Raw genomic sequence first — 25524 nt, 5'->3', positions numbered from 1 at the left:
TATTGAGATCCTCTCTCGAAGCCCTGTAGCGGCACAGGGAAAAGGAGAACTGATGTTTCAGATGGTTGTGGAGGAAGGTGGGACACGAAAGGAAGGCAAACAAAAAGACCAAACAACTCCACAACAAATGGGGGGGGGGGGATACATCCTAAAGAAATATTTTTTTGGTTTGCTTTGTTTTTTAAACGCAATTTTGACGCATGCCTTCGCGTCCATGGGTAGCATCAAACCCGCGCCGATGGAAGGGCGCACATAGCTGTGTTTCAGGCGATCAGAAATACCCGTTCCCCCCTTGCAGTAACAGGTTCCGACACGAAGCCAGCACCAACCGCGTGCCGCAGAGATGCGTCCCCGCAGCACATTAAGCTGCGTGTGTCGTTCGAGCCACCAACGCCAGCAAACACGTGCGCCAAACCCCTGGAAGCACGGAGACCCGGCTAACTCCTCCACAAAGCAGAGGGCCCCCGGCCCGCGGCCCCCGGGGGGCTGTAGCCGCAGCCGCCTGCAGGCCCGGGGGTCCCAGCCAGCGCTGCCAGGGCAGCCGAGCACCGCGCTCAGCACCCTGCAGTGCTGACCCCCGTTAGGTTTCTACACCGCGGCCACGGGAGGTGTCGGGGTTGAACGGTGCGTGACCTGTCGGGATAACGGGAAGCCCGCGTGTCGTTCGGGCACTGTTGAGGCCGGCGCATCCCCCCGATCGCTTGGCGGAGGGATGAATCCCAGCCCCCTCCGCCGTGACCCGCGGTTTTGTACCGGCAGGTGGGTGGGTGGGTTTGCGGAGCCGCTGCGGTGCCGAGGCGGGAGCGGGAGTGCGGGAAGGCGAGAACAAAGGACACGGAGCCCGGGCCGCCGTGACGAGGAGCCGCGCAGCGCCGGGCGGGCAGCGGGGGGCCCGGGGGGCCCAGCATCCCCGTCCCAGCCGGGAGCAGGACCCGGCGGCCGCCCGGCCTCAGGCTGGAGGGAAGCGCCGTGCGCGGCGGTGCCGGCGGGCGCCTCTGCCCGCATCCATCCTCCCGCTGCCCGCCGGCGGCCGGGACACGCCGCCCCGCTCGGCTCCCGCTGCCGCTGCCGCCCTGCCTGCCCGCCGGGCGGGCTGCCTCGCCTCGCCTCCCCCGCTCCCCCCTCACCTCAGCCGCCCCCCTCTGTCTGGCTCCCCCCGCTCTGTCTGGCGGCCCCCCCCCTTCCCCGTCCGTCCCCCCCCCGTCCCCGCCGCGCTTCTCGCGAGAGCTGGGGATGCCGCCGCCGCCGCCGCCGCCGCCGCCGCGGAGGGGGAGACACTCGGGGGGAGCCAGTGACGTCGGGAGTTTTCCTGAAAGTCAATAACGAGCCCGGCGGAGGCGGCGGGAGGAGCCGAGAGCGGGGCCCGGGCGGCTCCGGGGTGAGTGCGCCGGGGGGAGCCGCCGCCGCCGCCCTCCTGACCCCGCGCATCGATGCTGCGGCCGCGCTGCCCGCCCGGGCGCCTCCCTGCGTAGCGGGGCGCGCAGCTCCATGTAGCCGCCGCCGCCCGCCAGCGCCCTGGGGCCGGAGCCGCCTCCTCCCGCCCCCGCGGAGACACCGGCCGCCAGGGACCGCCGAGACCGGCGGGGGGACAGGGGAGGAGGCAGCGGCGCCCTCCCTCCCCTTCTCCCCCCGGAGCCGCCGCCGCCGCCGCCCTCGGGCTCCGCAGCAGCGCCCGCGGCGCCGCCGCCTCTGCAGGTACGGGGCGGGAGGGGCCGGGCGGCGGCGGGCGCTGGGGCGGCGGCGCCGGGGGCGGCGGGGAGCGCGGCGGGGGGCGCCCGTGGCCTAGCGCTGCCGGCGGGGAGGGGTGCGGGGATGGGGGGGGGGGTCGCCCTCCCGGCGGCGCGGGGCTGAGGTGGGAAGGGTGGGGCGGGGGGAGGTTATGTAACGCGGGGGGGGGGCGCACCCGGGGGCGCTGCTTGCGCGGGGCCGGCGGTTCCCACGCGGCGGCGGCGGCCCCTCCCCGCCCCCCCCCCCCCCCCCGATCCCTGTCCGTCCGTGAGGCGGGTGCGGGGTTTATCCGCTGGGAACTTGCGAGTGTGGGGGGTGCGGGGGTCGTGTGTCCCCCCCCGCGCTGGGAGCAGGCCGCTGGTGGCAGCGCCTCGCTCAAGTGATGCTGCTGCTGCTGCTGCCGCCGGCGGCGGCTCTGGCTGCAAGTAAACAAACCGCCCCCCCCCGGCTCCCCGCCCGCCCCGGCCATCATGGAGGCCGCGGCCCACATGTAAAAGTTGATGCGCAGGCGGCTGCTGGGGCCGACCGGCCGCTTCACCCCGGGGCGGTGGGGTCTGTCCCGGGGGTGGGGCGGGGGGACACACACGGGGAGAGGGGCCGGGGCCGGGGCCGGGTCAGCGCAGCGCCGCCCAGCACAAAGTTGCCGGATCGCCCCGTTATATATTGTAGTTTCGATGCAGATGATGGTGATGTCGGGAGCGGTGAGGGCTCGGGGCTGCTGGGTGGCTCTGCGGGAGCACAGAGTTTACTTCTGGATGGGAATGGAAGAGGCGCGAAACACCCAGGGCTGCTCCTGTCGCCTTCCCCCGTGGCGCACTATCCAAAGGGTGTATGTAAAATTAATAACATTATATTGTCTTACAGCTGAAAAGGAATAAACAACTTCATCTCCCTTGACCTTTATTCTAAATTCTTCTCCTGAATGTCATTCTTAGTTGACTCCTCTGTATCTATATCGCCTCATTGTTTTTATGAAACACCTCTCAGGCTTGATTTGCTTCTAAGGGTTGTTACGGGACTCAGGATGCGCCCGATACCTGCGCCACCACCTTTTTTCACTTCTGAAGACACTCACAGCAGTGTCTTCTGCTGATGTTTGCTTAAGCTTTGCCAAAACTTTGCTGGTAGGCAAACGTGGCCCCCCTGTTTTGCGTACAGAGGTCTTTATTTCTCAAAGCAAAACCAGCATGCAAATAAGTAAATAAGTAGACCTACGCTTCCGACAAGTTGCACTTTAAGCGTGATCTCTTCCTTCTGCCAGCTTCTGTGTAGGCCAGTTCTGGCTCTTCTGCACTGGAACATGGGAAGAGTAGCCATGAGCTAGGGAAGGAGGCTTAGTTTGACTTTTAAAGTAAGCATACTACTTAAGAAGATTGTGTTTGTAGGACTGTTTGTTTTTTTTTACAGGAGCCTTTAAGTTGACCCCAATATCTTTAACTGGATTGGATTGCTAATTATAGTCCATGTGGATATATTTTGGTTGGATGTAACGAGCAAGTCAAGTTCACATAGGACCAAAGAAAAACTTCAGAGATAAGAAAAAGTCTCTGTTTCCTAGAAGGCTACACATAATAATTAGAGTAACTCCTTTTTTTGCTCCTAAGTGCATGGTGTGTGCTTATATATGTGTAATATTAACGAGACTGTCTTGTTCTGGACAGTTTATTCTATGGTCTATTCCTGCTTACCCTAACTAGGTTTGAATGAATTTGGTAGTCTCCTTAGCTTCCTAAATAGGTTCATAGAAAGCAGTATTTCAGCATCTTACTACCTCATTTGTTTGGCGCTTGGGGGGAAGATGATGTGTAGTTAAGCAAAAAGCTGTGGCTCTGTGGGAAGTCAATGTGAATTTTTAGTTTTTATGTTGCCCCAGTTGAAGTAGATGCAGTTTTAAGGGTTGGATGGCATAAATGTGCACTAGGAAATGTTGAGTTTCTGATGCTGTAACAAATGCTTTGTGAAAAGGGAAATAGTTTGGTGAGGTTTTTTTCCAAGCTTAACCCAAAAACACTTGCTAGAGCTTTGCTATTGTTTGTAACCCAAGCTTCTGTTTGCAAGATGTTACCAGGGTCCATGACTTCCGACTACAGTTTGAAGCAGCATGTGTCTAAAGTTTGTATAATAACTGAAAGAACCTTCAGACTACTTGGAATTTGTCTAGCGCTGATTGATTGAGTGTTCTTTCACTGTCTGGGTGCACATTTTCCCAATTTAGAGACCTACTGAATAATCATTGCTATACCCAAGAAGCATTATTTGCTTGGAAACTCGAAATACTCAACTGGATTGACACCATGACTGTAGTGGTTTGTGTTAAACAACATGTTTGAAATATCTTTGCTGTTCTTAGTATGAAGAAGATACAGTTTCTTAGAACCGTGTTTGGTTATAGTTCATTTTGGGCCGGTAGTGCCAGAGGGGAGGTAGACTTGGTGACAGGCTAGCCCAGCTTCAGCTTTGCAACAGGTGACCCAATATTCTTTGGCATCTTTCATGGCTTGTGTGTACTACTAATTTTAATTGACACTGGAGAGTGGAAGGACGTTGAAGTACACTGGGTGAAAATTTTGTTGTGCCATACTTCCATTTTGACACGGATAATGCATAAATGAATTGATGGCTTTAAAAGTAATGCACTGTACTGCAACTGTATGTTTTGTAGGTATGCTAGTTGGCTGTATACCAAAAGCCCTCTGTTCTCTTTTTTCCCCAACTAATAAAGTAAACATTCTGTTCAAAACATGCAGTACTCCCTTTGCAAACAGCAGTAACAGTTTCAAAAGGAGGGGAACAGTTAAACGCCCGCACCCACGACTTGCATTCAAAATTAAAATGTTGCTTTTATTTTCGGTGTTCGTGTTATATTTGCAACCTGCTTACTGTTTGAAGTACTGTCTTCTGTAGGAAAAGATGGCCAACTTCAGTGCCCTTCCAAATTGTTCTAGAAGTTTAATTCGTATCATCTCGAATTCTCATTCTGTTAGGATATGCCTAATCAGAGTGCTGTGGAGGGGGCAGGGGATACTTCGTAGCACAGCCAGGGAGTTCTGCACTGCTTGTGAGGAAAGGTGTGTTTTCAGTGAGCATCCCTCTTGCCATCCAGCACCTTTTCCTCTGGGTTGTTCAAAAGAGGCTTCCCCACCATCGCAGGGTCTCCTTGGTAAATGTGTTGCACTAGTTGCTCTTTTTTGCAACAAGTTAGTGTGGTGTAGCAAAGATTATTTTCTAAAGATAAGTTACAGAGTAAATGGAAAAGGTGATTCAAAGTGTTTTTAAAAAATAATCTGTTAAAGCCAGAGGAAAAAACAACCCCCCAAAACCCAAACAACCTTGAGTGTGAAAGCTAACTTTTCAGTGTTTTTACACAGTGTAAAAAGTAATCTTTAAAGTTTTACTTTGTACTTTCATCTTGACTAATTGTAAGGACAACATTCCAGGCTACCCATATGAAGAGAAGAATTTATAAATGAAGCTTATTTAGACAGATCACTGATACATACTGATGGAAGTTCTGCAGAACATGCAAGGGTGTAGTAGTTGGTTATTTGGCATTTTGTCCTTGTTCCATAGCTCTAGATCAACGTTAGGTATGGGCATTTGGGTAGCTTTGAGGCATGCCATGCATTTCAAGCAGATTCTTTTTGTTATTATTTAAAGGTGGTGTTCAGGTGTAGTAGGAAGCTGTGGTGAAGTTAATACTTCCAAAAAAATCTCCCCCGGTATTCAATATCATTACTGTCCCTGGAGAGTATGTGTTTTTGGCATGTATATATGAAGATGCTTATTTTTGGTCACTTCAAATGTTTCTTTGATTTTTGGTGCTATTTGTATCAACGCTTATTACGTTTTGATTAAGTATTCTAATATACATTCAGTCCATCTTGACCAATCCTCTCTTTCCACATGTTTTGATCTGAGTGTCTAGGTGTGAGTCATCCTGGTCAAATATAGCATTAAGAACAAATTGTTGCCCTGTGATATCCCCCCCCAAATATCCTGACTAAAGAACAGTAGTAACTTTTAAATTCCCTCAAGAATGCAAGTGGGACCTCAGTATTTCATAGGCATGTCGGAATGACCTCTCAGCATGGTTTGTCAGACTTCCCCGCATTTGTCCACGTGGTGAAGTTCTTTTGAGTGCCTCCTGTAGCAGGAGTGAAGATGAAGAGCCTGCTTCAGCTTGGCTCAGGTCGTTGAAGGCCTCACCGCTGTCTTTCTGTAGTGTGGAGTGACCGTGCCCAACAGTCACAAACTTCAGGTTTAGCTGAAACAGCTGATTTAGCACCACAGTTAATACAGCATTTCTCAGCTGAGTCCCAGAAATCTTGCAAAAAAATTTCTACCAACACAGGTAATTTTTTTTCCCTAAGCATTTAGTGTGCTTCTTGAGATATGTGATCGGTGCAGCCTGCCCTTGAGAATTTATTAAAATTAATACATCTTTTTCTAAATGTGTTGATGTACTTCGAGGCAGAGAGTTGAAAGTTGTATGTGTGAGTTTCACATAATCTGGCTTTTCATATAACATTTGCCAAAGGCCTTTATCTGATGGGCTCTGCGTCTAGCCTTCGACGTGTGTCAGCAATAGTATACCTTTGAAAAAGGCACGGTCTTCATGTAAGGGAGTTCCTTCTGTCCTTAGGAAATCCAGATCTCGAGTGGGTGGGAAGAATGCTTTTTGAAGGTGAACAAGCAGATCCAAAGGTTTTGGGTTAGAAGTTGATTGCATTCTAGCCATAATGCAGTGTCAGATTTTTTGACAGTTCATAGGTTCAGCAATATCTGATTGCCTTGTAGGAAGGAATCACAAAGCTCGTTCCTATTGTTGCGAGGCAATTCAGAATCTAATTTGTTCAATATCCAGGAAATAAATAAACCCTCCTGTAAGAATTTAAGAGAGAGCTACTTGGCAGACATGTCATTGAACTTTTCCGATCTTTTATATTAATAGTTTGAGAACACATTTTTATCGCAGTACTTCCCTTTTGCTGTTACTCATAGCACTTCACAGATTTCTGGTTTCTATTATCTTCAACAGTGTGCTCGGTGTTTTATACGTACAATACGATGTTGTGCTGCAGAAAAGTTACTGTCATACAAACGATTAAATATATAAGCTTAATGAAACTTGATCTTGTGTCTCTTGAAGACACCTTTTAAAATCTCTTATCTCAGAATGAATAGGATTTTCGAGGTTCTTTGCACGTTTGAAAATTAGATTACCTTTTTCGGAGTAGTGTAGACATAGAAAGTAAATTTTAGTTTGTTTTAAAAATATGGAACTTGGGTTTAATTTCGCTTGGTTGTTTGAGTCATTACTAAAATATTTTTTTATAGGGCGAAGGAGCTTTGTCTTAAAAAGGCAAGAATTAGTATTCCTACATTAATCCCCAGCAAGTTAAAGTTATTACGTGTATTTTGAAGTGTTGAGTGGAATGCCATAATTATAATAGTTGTGATACTCAGCTAGTCCTTGGTTTGAGTTCCTTTAAGTCTCAAAACTCTCCCGAGTTTGTTTTCTCAGTAACTTTTTTTGATGTGTAACTTTAGCCCTCCCTTCACCTTTTCTACTTTAAATGTACTCTGGTTGAATTTCAGACCTATACTCTTAATACATTTTATCACTCTGCTGCTGCCAGATTTTTGATTATTTTTTTGTGTGATTGGGGGAAGGGGGATGGGGACAGAAAGGATTTAAAGCATTTTTGTCAATAAAGGCCACGCAAAACAATGGGTTGTTAATGTTTCACATGGGATTCTAAAGAAACAATTTAGTTACATTTAGAAACTTCCTTTATACCTCGGTAAACAAAGGCAAGGGTGGCTTTGTTCACCTTACTTTAATTATACCTTTGTCCCTTAAAATAACTTGCTTTGTCATTATAATAGGAAAAAAATACAGAGTGATGGTTTCTTTCCTGATAAACTTACTTAGTTGCAGAATCTAAGTAAAACATCTAACTTGTATATTAATATTTCAGCGTGCCTGTAGTCTCCCAGCTAGGCTTATCTGAGCATATATTAGTTATGTGCAGCTTTTTGATATACTGAAAGTGAAAATAGAACACTGAAAATATTAAGGCACAAAGCATACACGTAAGTGTGCTTTAAAAAGAGCTGTTCATCTTTTCCGAAGTATGTTGTTTTTCCTTACCACAAGGTGTAGGCAGTGCCATTTTCCTGTTATCCCCCTCATTATTCCAAGTCAAGGGCTCTGAAATAGTTGTTAGGAACAAAATTCTGATACTGATATTCTTACAGACATTGAGGCTTTTGGTACGAAATATAGTTTAAAAAATACAATGCCTATCGTGGAGATATTTTGGGATTATTTATTTTTGTTTTAAAAGTTTGTAAAGTATGAACATTTCTACTAGGAAAGTATTTGGGGATGTCTTTAAGTGTCTTAATTGTGTGTAGATAAAGATTAACATTTTATAAATTCAGGATTTATTGTCTTTTAATAACCCTGTTTCTTTGATTTCTTTGTCTTGTCAAACCAGTTTATGTGTTGTTTTGTATTTTTTTTTGTTTTGCCCCCTTTTTTTAAAAAAAAATTGACTCTAATAAGTTGGACAAATACTATCTGTCTGCAGGTTCCTTTTTCTCAATTTAAGCAGTGATAGTATTTAAATCAGTCAGTCCTCCTGAGACCATAAAAAGGGACATAATCCATTCTGCTGTGTTTGAAGTATAACCAGAATTCTAGAACAGGTAGTTTGTAAAAGCCTGTATAAATACTCTATACTTTTTAGATAAAGCACTCAACTGAATGTGATTCTTCCATTAGTGATACTTGCTAATTTTATCTAGTAGGTTTTGTAGGAACCTCTGTTCTTCAACATTGTCTTTTGTGTAATTTTTGATGATGTGCAATATATCCTCTAATTGTTTGACCAGACTTTTAGATAATGACTTTGGTAGGGGAAGAGGATATGCATGAGTTTTTCATATAAATAAAACTTGGATCACAGCTTCCAATCCTAAAGACAACTCTGTTTTTAGTTTAGAGCCGTACCTTTTGAATTCCTTGCTCTGTGATTGCAGCTGGTGCTGGAGACAGTTACAGCCTGTTTGGTTCTCCTGGAGAATTCAAAGTCAAATTTGAGAAAACTTCTTAAGAGCTTGATCTGTTATGAAAAAAAAAGCCCCCAGAGCACTGGAAAACAAAAGTCTGTGTGATGGAAGCTGCTAGATGACTGGGAGCTGCTTGCCTTTTTTTTTTTTTTTTTTTTTTGTAGTGTGTGTGTTTTCTGTGTGCATGCACAAAATTCTTCAGTTACCTTTCTGAGAAATAAGGAGATACAGAGATGATGAGATTTGGCTCTGCTTACGATGAGGACCAAAGAATCTCAGTGAGTCAGACAAAGGGAATCAGAAAGATTGGCTTGCTGTTGTTTTTTTTTCCTCCCAAAACATATTATTAAACAGATGATTGCTTGGAAAAAGGGTAAATGGTAGTTCCCTCATACATTAAAAGAATAAGGTTGGATGAATCACGAAGTTGATAATGCCACAAGAAGTTACAGGGATTGTCTCTGGAAGTGCTGAAACGGATCCTGTTGGTATTCTCTCTGGTAACTTGAGTTGGTAAATGTGAGAGTATCTGTTTTTTCTCAGCTCCAAAATTGTTGAAAGTAGGAGCCTGTGTTTATGAAAGTTCTTACAACAGAGACCTGAATCATACAATTTACACTGAATTTATGGGCACTGTCTTCTTTACTCAGCTGTCTCTTGTCACGGGGGAAATGGGAGGATGCCCAGATTCCAAGGGAGTGTTGTCTGTTCTTATGAATCTTGATGATTATTCACTTACACTTACTGGTTGTTTGTTAAGTGTAGACCTGAACCGCTGTTTTCAGTCCTTCTGCTTGGAAGGGATTTCCTTCCTTCTCTCCATCCACTGGCTCGGTGGAGGTACCTCACTGCTGTGATGGGCCTGAGAACATCCTTTAATGTAAAAATACAGCTTGAGGAAAAGGTGTCTTCCTACTGAATGGTCTGTTGCTTTTTTTAATGGTTGCTCTTACAGTTTCCATGTGGTAGCATCATGAAGGGAGCTGGTTCTTCTCTATATTGCTGTTATTCTGGCAGTTCAGGGTGAAAACTGAAAAGGTGTTGGCTACTTTTCACCATGGCTTGGGAAAACTGAGGCTTGGTGGGGGGGTCTGGAACTCTGTTGCAGGTAATAGCTTCTGCTTAATCTTTGTTCATAAAGATGCCTTTGCGACCTATACAGCTGGGAACTTCGAGGTGTAATACTAGCTCTTCAGAAGTGTGCTGAAGCGTTTCCTCTAACGCTATAGAAGTGGCTTAAGAGCGTTCCAAAGCAGAAAGGAGAAGTTTTACTATTTTTTGCCAGAAAAAATACAGGTGTCTTCTTCACATGACTGACTGCGATGGAGTAAATTTTTACACCCGCACCATGAAGCGTGCAAGCAATTGGTTCTTGCATGTATTATGCATATACGTGACTATCTGATACTGTCTGCAGGATCCACACAATGTACTGTTGGAAGCATATCTTCCAAGTTCTGTTTGATAACGTTGGGGGAAAAAAAAGCAATCCAACCTGTTCTGCAGTTGCTGGAATGTATATAAAAACAAGTCAAGTCTTTCCCTGTAGGAAGCAGCTGGAAGGCAAAATATTTTCACTTCTTACACGTTTTGTCCCTGTTTCTTTGGGTTTATCTTATAGGAATAAGGGAAACTGTAAAAATTCCTATATACCAACCACTGAAACTTGAAGCGCATTAGGAGGGCAGAGTTGATTGCTAACAAAAATTTAAGTTCTGTGCCAGCTGTGCAGAGTAAACATTTCTGTAGCTTTTCTTAAAATAGTTGAACTGTAGATGAAATGCTATTTTCATATGAGAGTTCTTGTTCCACGCGTTTCAGGCAACTCCTTTATGTCTGTAGACAATCCTTTATTACATCTTCAGAGAAGAAGGTTTCTGTGGGACTATTTTTCACTAAGGTCAGTTTTGGTCATGGTAACGTAATTCTCAAAAATCTGCTCTTTTAGAGCTTTGCTGAGTGACTTTCAGAGTAAAGGAATACAGCTTTTAGAAAGCCTCAAAGGAATTTAATAAGGGATAATTCTACAGATGCTTACAAGTGGCTTCTTGAAAGTGTAGTGTGAATGTGTAACCTTTATTTTCATTAGTCTTTAAATCCTTTGATTTATCTCCTTCAGCTTGACTTTTAATTACCCATTAAGGGAGCCATCAATATAACCACACAACTGTTGATAATTCTACTTAAGTTGTTCCTGGTAATATTGTGAAGCTAAACTGGAGATAATTCTGGAGGCGAGTACCAGAAGGCCAGCCACCTTGGGGGTGTGCATGGCTAGGGTGGATCCTCTTGCACCCCTCCTGAGAAACCTGCATGCTCAGTTACCTCTCTGAAGTGCCCGTCCACCAGCGCCCGCAGCACGGGGAATAAGCAGGAAGAACTGGAGATCTGTGTGTGGTCGCAGGGCTGTGATCTCATTAAAGTTACAGAGACATGGTGGGACAGCTCGCGTGGCTGGAATGCTGTGGTGGATGGCTGTGTACTTTTTAGAAAAGACAGGTCAGCGTGGACGGGTGGTGGAGTTGCTTTCTATATGTGAGGGAGCAACCGGCACATATCGGGCTTTCCCTAGGGGTGGATGCAGAATGAGTCGACAGTTTATGGGTAAAACTGAGGGGCAGGTCGACGTGGGGGACACGGTTGTGGGTGTTTGTTACAGGCCACCTGATCAGGATGAGGGAGTCGATGAGACCTTCTAAAGGCAATTGGAGGTAACCTCACAGTCACAGGCCCTGGTTTTCATGGGGGACTTTGACCATCCTGATACCTGCTAAAAAGACAACACAGCTAGGCACATGCAGGCCCCGACGTTCCTGCAGAGAACTGATGATAGCATTTTGGTGTAGGTGGTGGAGGACCCAACAAGGCGAGGTGTGCCACTGGACCTTGTACTCTTAAAGAAGGACTGCTTGGGGATGTGAAGGCTGGGGGCAGCCTTATCTGCAGTGACCATGAGATGGTGGAGTTCAGGATCCTGTGTGGGGGAAGCAGGGCAATAAGTAGGATTGCAACCCTGGGCTTCAGGAGAGCTAACTCTGGCCTCTTCAAGGGCCTCCTTGGAGGAGGCCCATGGGTTAGGGCTCTAGAAGGCAGGGGAGTCCAACCAAGAGAGCTGGCTAATACTCAAGCATCACTTCCTCCGAGCTCAAGATCGGTGCATCCCCATGAGTAAGAAATCAAGCAAAGGGGGCAGGAGGCCTGCATGGATGAGCAGGAGCTTCTGGCAAAACTCAGACAGAAGAAGGGAGTTTATGGGACATGGAAAAAGAGACAGGCCACTCAGGAAGAACATAGGAGTGTTGTCAGAACATGCAAGGGGGTGGTAAGGAAGGCTAAGATCCATCTGGAGTTAAATCTGGTGAGGGAGGGCAAGGACAAGAAGGGCTTCTTCAAGTACATCAGTAGGAAAAGGATGACTATGGAAAATATGGGCTTGCTGCTGAATGAGGTGGGTGCCCTTGTGACGACGGATACAGGGAAGGTGGAGTTACTGAACAACACCTTTACTTTGGTCCTTGCTGCCATGGCCAGTCCTCTGGTTTTCCAGACCCTGGAGGCAAGAGAGGAGTCTGGAGAAAGGAACACTTCCCCCTGGTCTAGGAGGTTCGGGTTAGAGGTCACTTCAGCAAACCTGACACCATAAATCCACGGGCCCCAATGGGATGCACCCCCGAGTGCTGAGGGAACGGGCAGATGTTTTTGCCGAGACACCCTCCATCATCTTTGAAAGGTCATGGAGAACAAGACAGGTGCCTGTGGACTGGAGGGAAGCCAGTGTCAATGCAAGCTTCAAAAAGGGCAAGAAGGAGGACCCAGGAAACTACAGGCTGGTCAGCCTCCCCAGCATCCCTGGAAAGGTGATGGAACAGCTCATCCTGGAGGTCATCTCTAAGCATGTGGAGGAAAAGAAGGTCATCAGGAAGAGTTAATATGGGTTCACCAAGAGGAAACCATGCTGGACCAACCTAAAAGCCTTCTATGATGGCAGGACTGGTTGGGCAGATGAGAGGAGAGCAGTGGATGGTGCCTACCCTGACCTCAGCAAGGCTCTTGACACTGTCTCCCATAACATCCTCGTAGGTAAGCTCAGGCAGCGTGGGCTGGATGAGGGGACAGCGAGGTGGACTGAGACCGGGCTGAAGGGCAGAGCCCGGAGGGTTGTGACCAGCGGCGCAGGGTCCAGCTGGAGGCCTGTGGCCCACAGTGTTCCCCAGGGGTCAGTGCTGGGTCCGGTCCTGTTCAACTTGCCCATCGGTGACCGGGACGCGGGGACAGAGCGTGCCCTCAGCACGTGGGCAGGTGACACGAAGCCGGGGGGAGCGGCCGATACACCCGAAGGCTGCGCCGCCCTTCAGCGAGGCCTGGGCAGGCTGGAGAGCTGGCGGAGAGGAACCTCGTGGGGTTCAGCACAGGCAAGAGCAGGGTCCTGCCCCTGGGGAGGAGCAGCCCCACGCACCGGTACGGGCTGGGGCTGACCTGCTGGGGGGCAGCTCTGCGGAGGGGACCTGAGGGTTCTGGTGGGCAGCAAGTTGCCCGTGAGCCAGCAGTGAGCCCTGGTGGCCAAGGGGCCAGCGGGACCCCGGGGTGCGTGAGGGGGAGCGTGGCCAGCAGGGGCAGGGAGGTGATCCTGCCCCTCGGCTCTGCCCTGGGGAGGCCGCACCTGGGGCGCTGTGTCCAGGGCTGGGCTCCCCAGGTCAAGGGAGACTGGGAACTGCTGGGCAGGGTCCGGCGGAGGGCTACGGAGGTGATGAGGGGCCTGGAGCGTCTGCCTCATGAGGAGAGGCTGAGGGAGCTGGGCCTGTTCAGCCTGGAGAGGAGAAGACTTGGAGGGGATCCTACTAACGTCTACAATCTCTCAAGGCCAAGAGGATGGGGCCAGGCTCTTTTCAGTGGTGCCCAGCAACAGGACCGGGGGCAATGGGCACAAACTGCAGCACAAGAATTTCCATCTGAATATGAGGGAAAACTTCATCCTGAGTATGCCAGAGTGCTGGTGCAGGTTGCCCAGGGAGGCTGTGCAGTCTCCTTCTCTGGAGACATTCAGAACCCACCTGGATGTGGCTCTGTGCAACTTGCTTTAGGTGAACCTGCTTTAGCAGGGGTTTGGACTAGGTTATGATCTCCAGAGTTCCCTTCCAACCTTGACCATTCTGTTATTCTGTGATAATTCAGTTAATTTTGTCACCATTTTTATCTGATTTTTGTGTTTTGGGGGTTTTAATGACAGTTCAGTAAAGTAGTACACGCAGTGTGGGATGCAGTCCTACAGACATACACTTGAGATTGTTGGGACACTGGCTGACATGAAAATTCGTCGTAGATCAGATTTTGGTTGAATAGTACTAATTTAATTGTAATCAGTGGGTAAATAGGGAGCTTTAAGCATAAATCCATTCATTAAAACTGGGTGTCTACTGAAATCACAGACTTCATGATCAATATGCAGGCAGACAAGATTATTGCTGCTTAGTACAGAAGTTCCTTTCTTATAGCTTAGTCTCGGCCAACAACAATAAATTGTTGCACTTCTCATAAGCACACACCAAAATGGGAAAGTACATTAAATTTGCCAGAAGTGTAAACCCTATTGCAGCATGTACCAGCCCAAGCTAAGTACTATTATGTGTTACATTGGTGGTTTGTCTTTACAGTTGGAAAAAAATTCACCTGTGATCACTTCTTAAAGAATGCAATGGAAGTCTTGTAGGAAAATCGTACTTAGATATTTGAATACGCTTCCTTCAGAGAACAGCTACTTCTAGGTCACGGTTGTTTGACACTCACCTCTGGCTTTGTAGTGATTTGCGTGTTTGTAATGAAGAGCTGATACGGTGCTGCAGTGATCCAGAACGGCAAAACCGCAGCCTGCTGTCGGGTGCGTGCCTCGATCTGTCAGGATCTCCTTCCACGATAGATTTCCTTACCTCTGGTTTGAAGCATGCAAACAAAAGTTCTGATAATGTATGACCCAGAAAATAACTCTTCACACCAGTAAGGTGAAGGATGTGGAAATGTGTGTTCTGGGTGTTTCTGCCTTATGTGACTTACGTGATGCAAAGTCTAAACAGCTAAAGCTAGCCAGATCAATTAAGAACAACGAAGTGGTCTCATGTTCTTCCAAAACCTTGTACATAGCATTTTTTTTTTAACTCTTAGGAAAGCTTAAACAATATTTCAGTCTTAAGGCAGGGTGCAGTTGTGTAAACACAAGTGTCCGGTGTCCTTTTAGATGCTACAGGGTATGATGCCAATGCAAGATGCATCGCCTGCGTTGGTCTTACTGTCCTATCTGCCAGCACCATGGAGGTGTCTCAGAGGCACCATATTGAATTTTACTTCAACTTTGCAGTATTAATGAGTTTAGCATCGTGGCTTTTACTTTTACGCAGCCGAAATACTGCAAGGTTTTGAAAAAAAAATAAATAGTTTGCTGAAAGTAAAACTGAAAAATGGACACACTTCGGTGTTGCTGTAACATCAGGTTGTACTGCGTTTTTTGTTGCATACCGCTGGAAAAAAGTTACTGGTACCGAGTTTTGTTTGCACGGCACAGCATCCGTACAGAAGTAGCCTTCCATCTAGCTGCTGTGTGGTGCAAATACACGTTTTTCGAATGGTAAATAAGAAATAACCTGTATGTGTAGAAGTGTTTGTTTTTTAGCGTGTACTTGATTGAATTAAACTGGTTTCTTTCCCAGTCCTTTCTCCCTTCGTTAATTAAGCAGATTGCTTCTAGCGCAGTCGTGTTTGTTTCACATGTTTACGTTTGTTGGTCAGTCTGCTAAATGGAGATGTGTGTGCTGCATTTGCTAGTACTAAATGTGCGTGTGGGTTCCTGTTCCGTGCTGGCACTGTGTACACGTGTGCGCCTGTGTGTGCAGCCGTTGAAGGATGTTCCTCCACCATCAGAGACATGCCTTTTCTTGGCTTCCCACCCTTTTCCAGATGAGCATTATTTGAATGCTTCTCTTTATTCTGAAGGATGGAGGGGAAAGGCAGTCCTGCTGCAAAAGGAAACCTCTCCTGCCCTCTGGCTTCTCTTCCTACTCAATTGTAGTGCTGTTTATCTCTTCTTCACAGCTGTTGGGTGCTCTGGGGGTGAGGTGGTCAGAAGAGAGGGCTGTGGCTTCTGAGAGTGGCATGTCCTGTTCCAGCGCTAACTTCCCTTCTGTCCCCTGCAAGCTGAGTTTTGTAGGGAAAAGAGCACCGTTGTGACTGCCTGGCTTAAAGCCTCGGGAGAATGTGCGCTCCTTCTTTTCGTAAACTAAACATTGGCTTTTTTTGGTTAATTTGTACTCCTAAGAAGCTGGGTTTCTGCCATTGTAGAGGAGCTACTTGTCTGTTGCATGGGTCCTGACAAATGTGGGAATGGTTAAAGCTGCCGTGGGTTCACAGCTGGATCTGTGAAGCAGTACCGGCACCCTTTCATTTAACAGCATCCTCTGCGTTAGTCCAAGAGAATTCTATTGTCTGCATTTTGTAACAGTGCCGTACAACTTAATATGTAACACATTCTGCTTCTCTTAAGTATCAGAGTGTTCATGGAAAATGTGCTCTAAGACTAGAAACGTGATTCTGTTATATGGTTAATTAAAAAAAAAAGGCAGATTTTTAATATGAGCTCAGTCAGTTGAAGACATCAACAGAGACTTTTTTGTTGGCTGTCAAGTGAAAAAACCAGAAAAGACTTAAATTCTTTCTGTAATATTTCCTTCCAGGCTGACTCATCAGTAGAAATTGGGAAGAGCTGCAGAAGAGAAGCCAAACAGACAAGCTGATAACTCAAAGAAAGACTCTTTTGAGTTGGGGGTTCAGAGTGGAGCCATCATGAGCGATGTTACCATTGTGAAGGAAGGCTGGGTTCAGAAGAGGGGTAAGTTCTACCTTTTAATGGGAAGTTCTTCTGATGTATCGTATGCTGTGCGCAGTGGCATTACATGGTTATGCATGTGAGTGTTCTTGATTTATCTGCTGATCTGCAGCAAGCTAATCTGACCATATGGAATTAATGGCCATTAAGGCCTCAGTCTTGTTAATACTTAATCCTCAGCACTGCCCCGTTTCTGGGGGTAACTGGCAGTGAAGAGGAAGCTGGACTCAGCAGTTCCCACTTAACCTGGCTGTCGCAGCTGCTGTCACCGATGTATCGGACTAAGTAGGCTGCTGTGCCAGCTGGGGGAGGTAGCAATAGAGGTGCACAGTAGAGGGTTGCCTGGAAGCTGTTGTGGATGTGGTACTGGGCGTGAAACTTTCTAGATGCTGAAATAACTGTGGTTCAGTTTGTATTACAAAAGCAAGTAATCCCCATAAAATCAACATAATACTTGCATAAAGCTCAGCATACACCTAATTACTTTGCAGACCTGGGAGCCATATGACTAAAGAATATGTTCCTAATTATAATCCAGTCTAAGGTATGATTTTTTGTTACGTTTGAGTGCCTGTAAAGTCTTTGAGATGTCGCTTTATAATGTGTCACCATGCGATTTACAGATTTTGGAAGGTTGCCGTACGTTAAGCTCTGAATGGGAAACCTCTAGAAATATCTGGCATTTGTATCATGCAATGAACTTCGGATGAAATCTTCCATGCTTCATGCTGATCTGCTTTGCGTTCTGGTTGTGCACATGATGATTTCCAAAAGAACATCGTCTCTCTTGCAGAGACAAGGTGATCTGGATTATAGGGTGATTTATGCCACGAGCTTCTGTGATTCTAGCCCAGAAAGATTTAGACTGGAATAGTGGGAACAAAATTACCCTTTAATTTGCAAAGAAATGCTTTGTTTCAATAGCAGTGTGTGAAGACAAAGATCATTATTAGCTTTGTTACTGCAGATTGACATTAAATGTCAAAGAAGCCAAGAGAATGAGAGAAAAAGTTTTATTATTCTGTTAGTATTCCTGCATAAATTGCATTTCAGGGTGCATTATGGGTATTGCAGATGAAAATGGGCTAAACTGTATGAAGCCTAAGGCCTGCTTCCTATTTTGGAATGTATACTTATAACAAATCGAATTCTACATGATAGGAACTATTTAAATTTTTCAGTTATTTTTCCTTCCAGTCTTCTTGTTATTTACTTGGTTTGGGTATCTGATTTCCTTTTTTGATGATGTCATATAAATTTATTTCAAATGTCTTGGAATGATTAGGATGATCCAAATAATATTCTTTTGCATGACATCAGTTCATTGATGCAATGTTGCTCATTCTTATTACACCCTGATAGCAACTCTGTGAGCACTGGATATGCATATTAATCACTGTGTCCGGAAAAGGACAACATACAATGAAACTCAGCGTCTTACTGCATATTTAAAATTCTGAAATGTAAAATAAAGATTTTCCTCCTCATGCTGTTTTACTATATTAATTGAAGAAGAGCCTGCTGAGCTGACATTTTGATGTCAGCTTTGTTAGTAATTGTTTTCTAAGTAAAGACATTTCATGACGTGCATTTTTTTCATATTTTAATTACCTCTGACTGAATGGATGGCTGTTTTTTTCTTCTTACTATAGGTAACTGTGTAGGTTTAAGTGGAATTTTTTTTTGATAGACCTAATATTGTCCTTAATTTTCTGTGTCTGACTTATTCTGGTTGTTGGTGGATTAAAGCGTTCATTTTGTTTGCTTCTGAAAACAAAAGGAAAAGTGCAGTGGCGTTTTCCAATGTCAGGAATTTGTAAGCATTTAAATCAATGGTTGTACATGTAATTACAACTTCTACCCTGACCTTGCTTGGGAGCAAGAGAATTGAAGTTGTTAAGTACTTTTTCTTGGCAACAACAACAACAAAAAAAAGGATCAGCCTTAATCTAAATTCTGAAAGCTGGAATGTGCTCAGTGGACACTTCTTATTTTGACAGCTGAATATTGTCTCTCTGCACCAAGAAGCACTGGGGGTCTGGGTAGAGCTGCCCTGCTTCTGCAACCTATCGTCCTGTGAGTTTTGAAGTGAATTTTCTGATCAGCCCTACTCAATACGTGTTGGCTGGGCTCACAGGGTGGGTTTGGAAGGTACAAGTCAGGATCCCCCTGGAGGAACCTGAGCATGGGATCTCTTCTCCAGGTGGACACCGAGTGAGCTCCAGCCCCACCGGCCAGGACAGCCCTGAGCCACACGTGTGCTGCAACATTCCATCTGAGGCTCCAGACCGAATTTTACTTGAAATAAAACTTGTACACCCTATACGCTGGGAACTTAGGAGCCTGGGCACCAGCTGACTGATCTGCTTCTATTATGCCAAATTACTTGGTGATGTGGGTATAGCCTGGGAGCTTTTAAAATTGTTCCCTTCAGCAGCCTGGAATGTTTGTGATACAAGGAAAAAACGGAACAACCTTTTTTTCACAGCTCGGTTAAAGAGTATGAGGATGACTTGAAAGTAGTGGGATGAAGAATGGTTTGGAGGAGATGGCTAATGTGATAACCCACCTTTGTAATGGCTGAAGCGAGCTGGATGGAGGAGTGAGAGGGGAGGACTGAAAGTTGAGCTGGGGATCTGACGTGAGGTGCGGGAGGAGGCTGGGGAAGACAGAGTCCGTTAGGGCACTGCGATACAATTCTTAATGGCTGTGAAATGCACTGAGAAAATGTTTGCTTTATTGTCCTTCGTGCTGTATCCATGTCAGTAACAGAGGGCTGAGGGCTATGTGTTTGTCAGCTTTTAACCCTGCGGTTGAGCGCTGCGGCGTCAATGGGATGCTATGCAGCTGGCTTCAGTGCTCTGGTTTTCTCTGTCCGCTTAAATGATAGACCTGTTGAAGTATTGCTCTTTCAAAATCAGTCAGCGCTCAAAGTTAAGGAATGCCAGAATTAAGTTTTGCTTAATTAAGGGTGATTGTACTCGGGCTTTGAGTAGTCTTTAGGAGAAGAAGTTTCAGTGTGGGGAGACTAGGTGTTTATGTGAATGGCCAAGCAGGCAGAGGTAACGGGCTGGAGGTGAGAGCTTTGGCCGGCAGAAGACACAAACCCAAGGGGAAGCAAAGCCTGGGAGGCTCACTGAGCCTCAGGTGCAGTCAGGTCCCGTCTCACAGGTGGAAGGAGACCCTGAAGCACAGCAGCTGGGGCTGCCTGGGCAGGTGATGCAGCCAGTGAGAGCAGATTCAGAGAATGAAGTAATGGGTGGTGGGGCCCTGGTAGCTATCAACAGCACGCTTGCAGAGCAAAGTGAGGGTTACTTTGGGCTGGCTCCTGTCTGCTCCTGTGCCCCTGTGGCAGTGGTGGTGCTCCCGGAGTACATCTTGTGGGGTTTTTTATTTTCATCTGAAAGAAACCAGGTTTGTGCACTCCAGGACTGCAAATGAAAGTGCATTAACTAGGGTGATGGGAAGATTTGTTGCAAAAGTGCTCTTATCGGAATGAAAGGACTGATGCGGCTGTATCCCGTGAGGCGGCAGAACCTGTACGAGTGGAGAGCCAGAGGAGCAGGCTTAGAGCAGAGCCTCTGCTTGGGCAAGAAGAGTGGGAATGTACTTTGTATGGACCCTTTTACGGTCGTCTGTGTCTTACTGTCTCGGATCTAGTGATAAGTGCCAAGCATCTCCCGGCCATGTGTCCCTATGCTGCTGCAAAGATGTTCTTGCAATTCGCTGGCTCGGTGTGTTTTGTTTCAGGATAGTGACTTTTCTTTCTCCTCTCTGTTCTCCAGTTATTCCTGTAGCCAGATGAGGAGAGAAGTGTGTTTGTCTTCCTCTGTGAGTTTCCTTTTGAGATGACACCAGTGTTTTCCCTTCTAATGAATACAGGTGAAAGGGAAGCGATGTTGACTAAAAATCTGAAATACAGGGATCTGAACCTTGCTGCTGACACGCAGAAGTTAAAACACGTATTTGACCTTTATGCAGTTAGTGTAAGGACTCTGCAGTAATTGCTGAAATGACTTTTACATTTTGGATTTGCTTAAGCACAATGTTTTGCAGAGTGTTTGCTTTAAATTACCGTAAGATTTAGTATTTTTAATTTTCCTTTACATGTTTTTACCGTATTTGCTAAATTAAAAATGTTTTATGGGGGGGATGTGTTTTTAATTTATCAGTTTGAAAACAGCTGTCTTTTTAAATGGAGGAACATGCGTAGTATGATGAGAGTGATAATCATTACAAAAGTGGGTTTTATGCATATAATTCACGTGGTATTTTTTTTCTTTAAAGCTAAAGTTTCCTGAGTTGTAGAGTTGACCTTGTCTGTGGTCTATAATAGTCACAACAATTAGATTTAAGAATCATTAATAACTATACTTAATTGCAACCTAATTTCTTTATATATAACCTGTGCACAAGATTTCAATTAGTTTAAACATATGAAAAGGTTTAACAGTCTTTGTTACCATGTTATTAAAAGATCATTTGGGACAAAGGAAAAACTGACACAGATGCTAACTTTTTAAAGGACCCAGTTTTAAATTTAACGTGTCGACTAACTTTTTCTTTAATTGAAAGAGTAAGTATTTTTTTTTTATTTAATCTGGGGAGGATATACCTCATGTGTATGGCATACCAAGATGGCTGAATCATTTAAAGATAAAGCAGAATATTGTCTGTTTAAGCCAGTGCTTCTGTTGTCATACTTCAATTACCATACCTCTGTTTGGGCTTCTGTGTTCAAGTGTGTTACATTAGGTAATGCTGTTTGTCATGGCGGTCTTTACATGGCTTACAGGGTACATTTTTATCCAAATTATATTGAATTGATAATATATCTGACTTGCTGATGAGGGTGACTTTAATAGAATCTCACTATTTTATCTTGCAATGCTCACCTGAAGTACAGTACTAGTATACCAATTTTATAGAGAGGGAGCTTGAAGTATAAAATTGCTGTGGCATAACCATGATAACTTAAGAAACTTGATGTAATGAGACGGTGGTAAAAACCAGATGTCATTAAGCTTTCCTGTAATGAGATTGTCCTGTAAACTGTATCACTGAAATACTGTAATACAATTTTTCACTCAGTGCTTTTGTTTGTGTTTTTTTTTTTCTTTCCTGTTTTATTTAAATGTAGCCTTTCATAACTTCTTGGTATCCAGAATTGAATTATCTGAAGTAGTGTTAGATTTCTAAGCTCATATTGCTTATAGAATAAGATGTGTTTGATTTACTATGATGATATTCCCTCAACTACTGGTCTGTTTTCATGTTTGCAAATAAGGACATGATGCAGGTTATCATGAGATTTGAAGAAATAACCATGTGGAAAATATTTATTGTTGTTGTATCTACTATCAAGAAAAAGAAATAGTGTAGTGGAATAAATGTATTGTTCCAAATAAGAATACAATCCTTGTTTAAAGTACAAATTATTTACAGTCTTAGGGTAACATGTCTTCCCCCTGCCCCCACCTTAGTTCTTGAGAAAGAACTAAGTAATTTAATTTAATGGACATGGGGTTTTACAGTTGAACGAAGAACAAACAGATGTTAATTTTGAAAATACATGCTGGAGATTGAGTTCACATGGTATGCTTGGTTGTTGTTGTTTTGGGTTTTTTTTTTTTTTTTGGGGTGGGAGCAGGAATGCCTTGATTGAAAAATTAATCTCAGAAGTTATGGTACTAATTGAGTGTTATTCACAACCTGTCAGAAATCTTGTTTGCAGATTGTCTGAATTATTTGAGTGGTTTAACACACCTCTAACAAAGACAAATTTAAATAGACTATCTTGAACATCTGCTACACAAAGTAGAAGAAATTTAAACTATTTTTTTTCTAATTGTCCTAGTGAATAGTAGTTTAAAGTCTTCATTGATGAGCCACTTGAAATAAGCCTCTCTTATTATACTCTTTCTATTCTAATTCTATCTCATTAATAGAAAATGTGAATTACTCTAAGGTTCCCATCAAATATATGAATGTGAAAGGTAGCTCCGTGAGGACAAAAGAGAGAAAAACCCAACAGTGCAAGCTTTCTTGTATACGTGTTTATACATTCATATATCTAAACCAGATTTTTTTTTTTTTTTTTAAAGTTCTCAAACAGAGATTTCTGTATTGTGCACTCAATGTAGAAATGGATTTAGGTAAATCTGTAAAGCTGCTTGCAGCTGGGGAGACCTCACACACTGGGGTTTTTTGCTTCCATGTACACTACGAGCAGAGAACTGTGTATGTAGAGGCTGTTTTCCTGCGGCTGCCCCGCTGGGAGAGGAGAAGGACCCTCTGCGCTCTTCCTCCAGCCCGTTCACTTTGGAGTTGAGTACAAAGCTCTTCTTTTTGGAATAACCTTTTGCACCTTTCTTGTCCCTGAAGGAAGGTCAGACCCGTGTGAAAAATCTTAAAATTGATGTAACTAGGATGAGTGTGGAGTGCTCCCTTTGCTAAATAACTGTTTATTCCAGGTGCTTTTTAGGTAGTAAATAGATAAGTGTTATTTTTGCAGCTCTCCACATTGGATTATTAGCAGTTTCTGTAGGTAAAGGCAGTTTGCTATAGTAATTGAAGCCTGAAAGGCAAGGTATTTTAAACAGTTTCAAGTTTTTTCTCTGCAATATCCTTGCTGAATGCCAGTTTAGATAATTGTGTGTGGCTGATTAATTTTTAAGTTTCTTTTAAAATTGTTTTTGTTTCAATGTAGCTGTAATACAGCCTGTTCCCAGTTTTTAAGTGGTTTTATGGTTGTGACTCTGATTGGTAAAAATGACACTTTTCTAGATGGAGCTGTATGGTAGATAGTACTGGCTAAATTTCTGTGCATGTTCTTGGATCAAATTTATTAGTTCCTACCACTCATACATCAGGTAGAAGATGCAGTAATATATTCAGAGGGAGTAAGGTGTTATCTTTTGTTTGTATTAATAAGGAATTCTTAATGTGGAACGTTTGTGGGAGGATCAACATGTTTGACCTTGGTGCTGTTGATTTTTAGATTTTTGAAAAGAAGCTGAACAGCCTCAGTACCTAAACAGAATCCCTGTTCATTATCCCTTCAGTGGCTTGTAAGGCATGTTTCTGGCGCTCATAACCTTGGGCTTTGGGCTTTTGCACATCCTGAGTTTTATGGTAGAAAAGTGCTTTTACTGATCCCGACAACAAGTTGCTTGTTACACAGGAAAAGACCTAGGCCATGTTTTGGTGGGTGGTTTGGTGTGTTTTTTCTGGGTTTTTTTTTTTTTAGTATTCTGGACACACTGGTGTTACATAGCCTTGTATGTCTGTTCCGTTTCCTATGTAATGAATGCTGCCTTATTGCTCACGTTCTGAAGGTCTTCTCCATTCATACTGGTTTCTCTCACGCATACCAGTTTGTTACCCATGAAGGTGGTACTTCCGAAGGAGCAAGGTTGACCCTGTTGCAGGGATTAGGGAAGCAAGATGTTAATGGTTCGTTGTCCTTTTCCAGAACCCTTTTGGCCTGGCACCGCTGCAAGACCAGCAAATGTCGAAAATACGTTGTTGGGGAAGACTTTGAGGAACTGTTTCACAAATACGTGTTTCTTAATTAATACAACTCCTACTTTTTAGTTTTACTTAAAGCTTAAATAGTCATGCTGTGTAATACCTTTGGCATACTGTAATCTGTTCATCAAACTTAATTTAATTTGTGTTTATGTCACTTTTGCTTGTGATACCTCATCAAAAAATCATCTTCCCTCAATATACCGACGTGCCAGTCCAACAAATCTGCCCAGTCTTTGTGCTTTCTTTTATTTCAGAGGCAGTCCATGTACCTGTTGCTCTCACCTCAGCTAAGTCAATCAGCTTATGCCTCTGTGGGACCCACTTCTTTTATACTACCCCTGCTGCAGCCGTCAAAAACATTAATAAGGTCAGGAGCTGTGACTTGAAACTAGGTCCTGAAGGAGTTTTAGGGCTGGACTGAGAAGTCAGACGTTTTAGGGCATGGATATCAAAGAGGCAATTGAGACTGCAAATTGAGATATTGAAAAATAAACTTTGGGAAGACATCAGGCTGGTGGTGATTTAGGGAATGAATAGAAGGTGGAGGACAAGGGAAGAAGGTTTTGTAATCACTCGAATGCTGTCTCGATTGCTTTCTGTTTTCTTAGAGGAACTGTTGACCCTTCATGAGCATCTCTGCAATCTGTTGACAAAATGAGAGGGTTTTTTTTCCCACCAAAACATGGAAAGAAGGTGATGGTAGTGTTGGGGATTTATTCAGCCACCAGCTTATTGAGAACATTTTGATCTTTCCTGAATCACAGGCAAGCCGGTGTGGCTGGGTTCCAGCAGCACAGACCTTGACTTGCGCTGGGAGGGTTCCCTGGGTCTCAGGGCAGGTCTCCATCAGCACATATGTGGCACTATAGGAGCAAATCTGTCCAGAGGTGCTACAATTTTGGTGTCTGTACTACCTATGCATGTTTCCAGAGCTTTGCTTCGGCTGCAGTGTCACGTCTGTTCCTATGGACCAGGAGCCCCTTGGTAGTGGGAGTGTATGAGGTGTGGTCACAGTGTAAGCTGGAGCTTGTAATAGTTGATAATTGGGAGATTTGCTTCAGATGTGATGCTCCTTCTCTGTAAGGTAGGTGTACCTTCAGTCTTACTTTTTTCCAGACCTCTTTAGTACCATCTCTAGCTATGTCCCAGCTAGTCTGTGCTATTATTGATAACTTCCCTTGCCAATCAGGGCAGCGTTAGCTTACTTGTTATAAATCTAAGTGCATTTCTTTGCACTCAAGATCATTGCAACTGACATCTTGTTTACTGTAAATTCAGAATTTATAGTTTGCTTTCTTGCAGAGTGCTTTCTTAAA

At 44.8% G+C, this 25524-nt stretch overlaps 1 protein-coding gene across 3 annotated transcripts in view; it reads left to right on the top strand.

The window, feature by feature from the left end:
- The first annotated feature begins 1220 nt into the window (after positions 1-1220).
- Positions 1221-25524, top strand: part of AKT3 (AKT serine/threonine kinase 3) — a 161972-nt gene continuing 137668 nt past the window's right edge. The window contains exons 1-2 of one of the 3 annotated variants that reach the window (XM_055714540.1): positions 1221-1378; positions 16524-16678. In XM_055714540.1, the coding sequence (XP_055570515.1) occupies positions 16633-16678 (46 nt within the window). In that variant the 5' untranslated portion in view covers positions 1221-1378; positions 16524-16632. Of the gene's footprint in view, positions 1696-16523; positions 16679-25524 lie in introns of those variants that run through there. The other 2 variants (XM_055714539.1, XM_027801498.2) reach the window with 2 other exon arrangements.

Source organism: Falco cherrug, chromosome 6 (assembly GCF_023634085.1).
Source record: "Falco cherrug isolate bFalChe1 chromosome 6, bFalChe1.pri, whole genome shotgun sequence".
Lineage (NCBI taxonomy): Eukaryota > Metazoa > Chordata > Aves > Falconiformes > Falconidae > Falco > Falco cherrug.
This window is presented reverse-complemented; position numbering and strand designations above follow the sequence as displayed.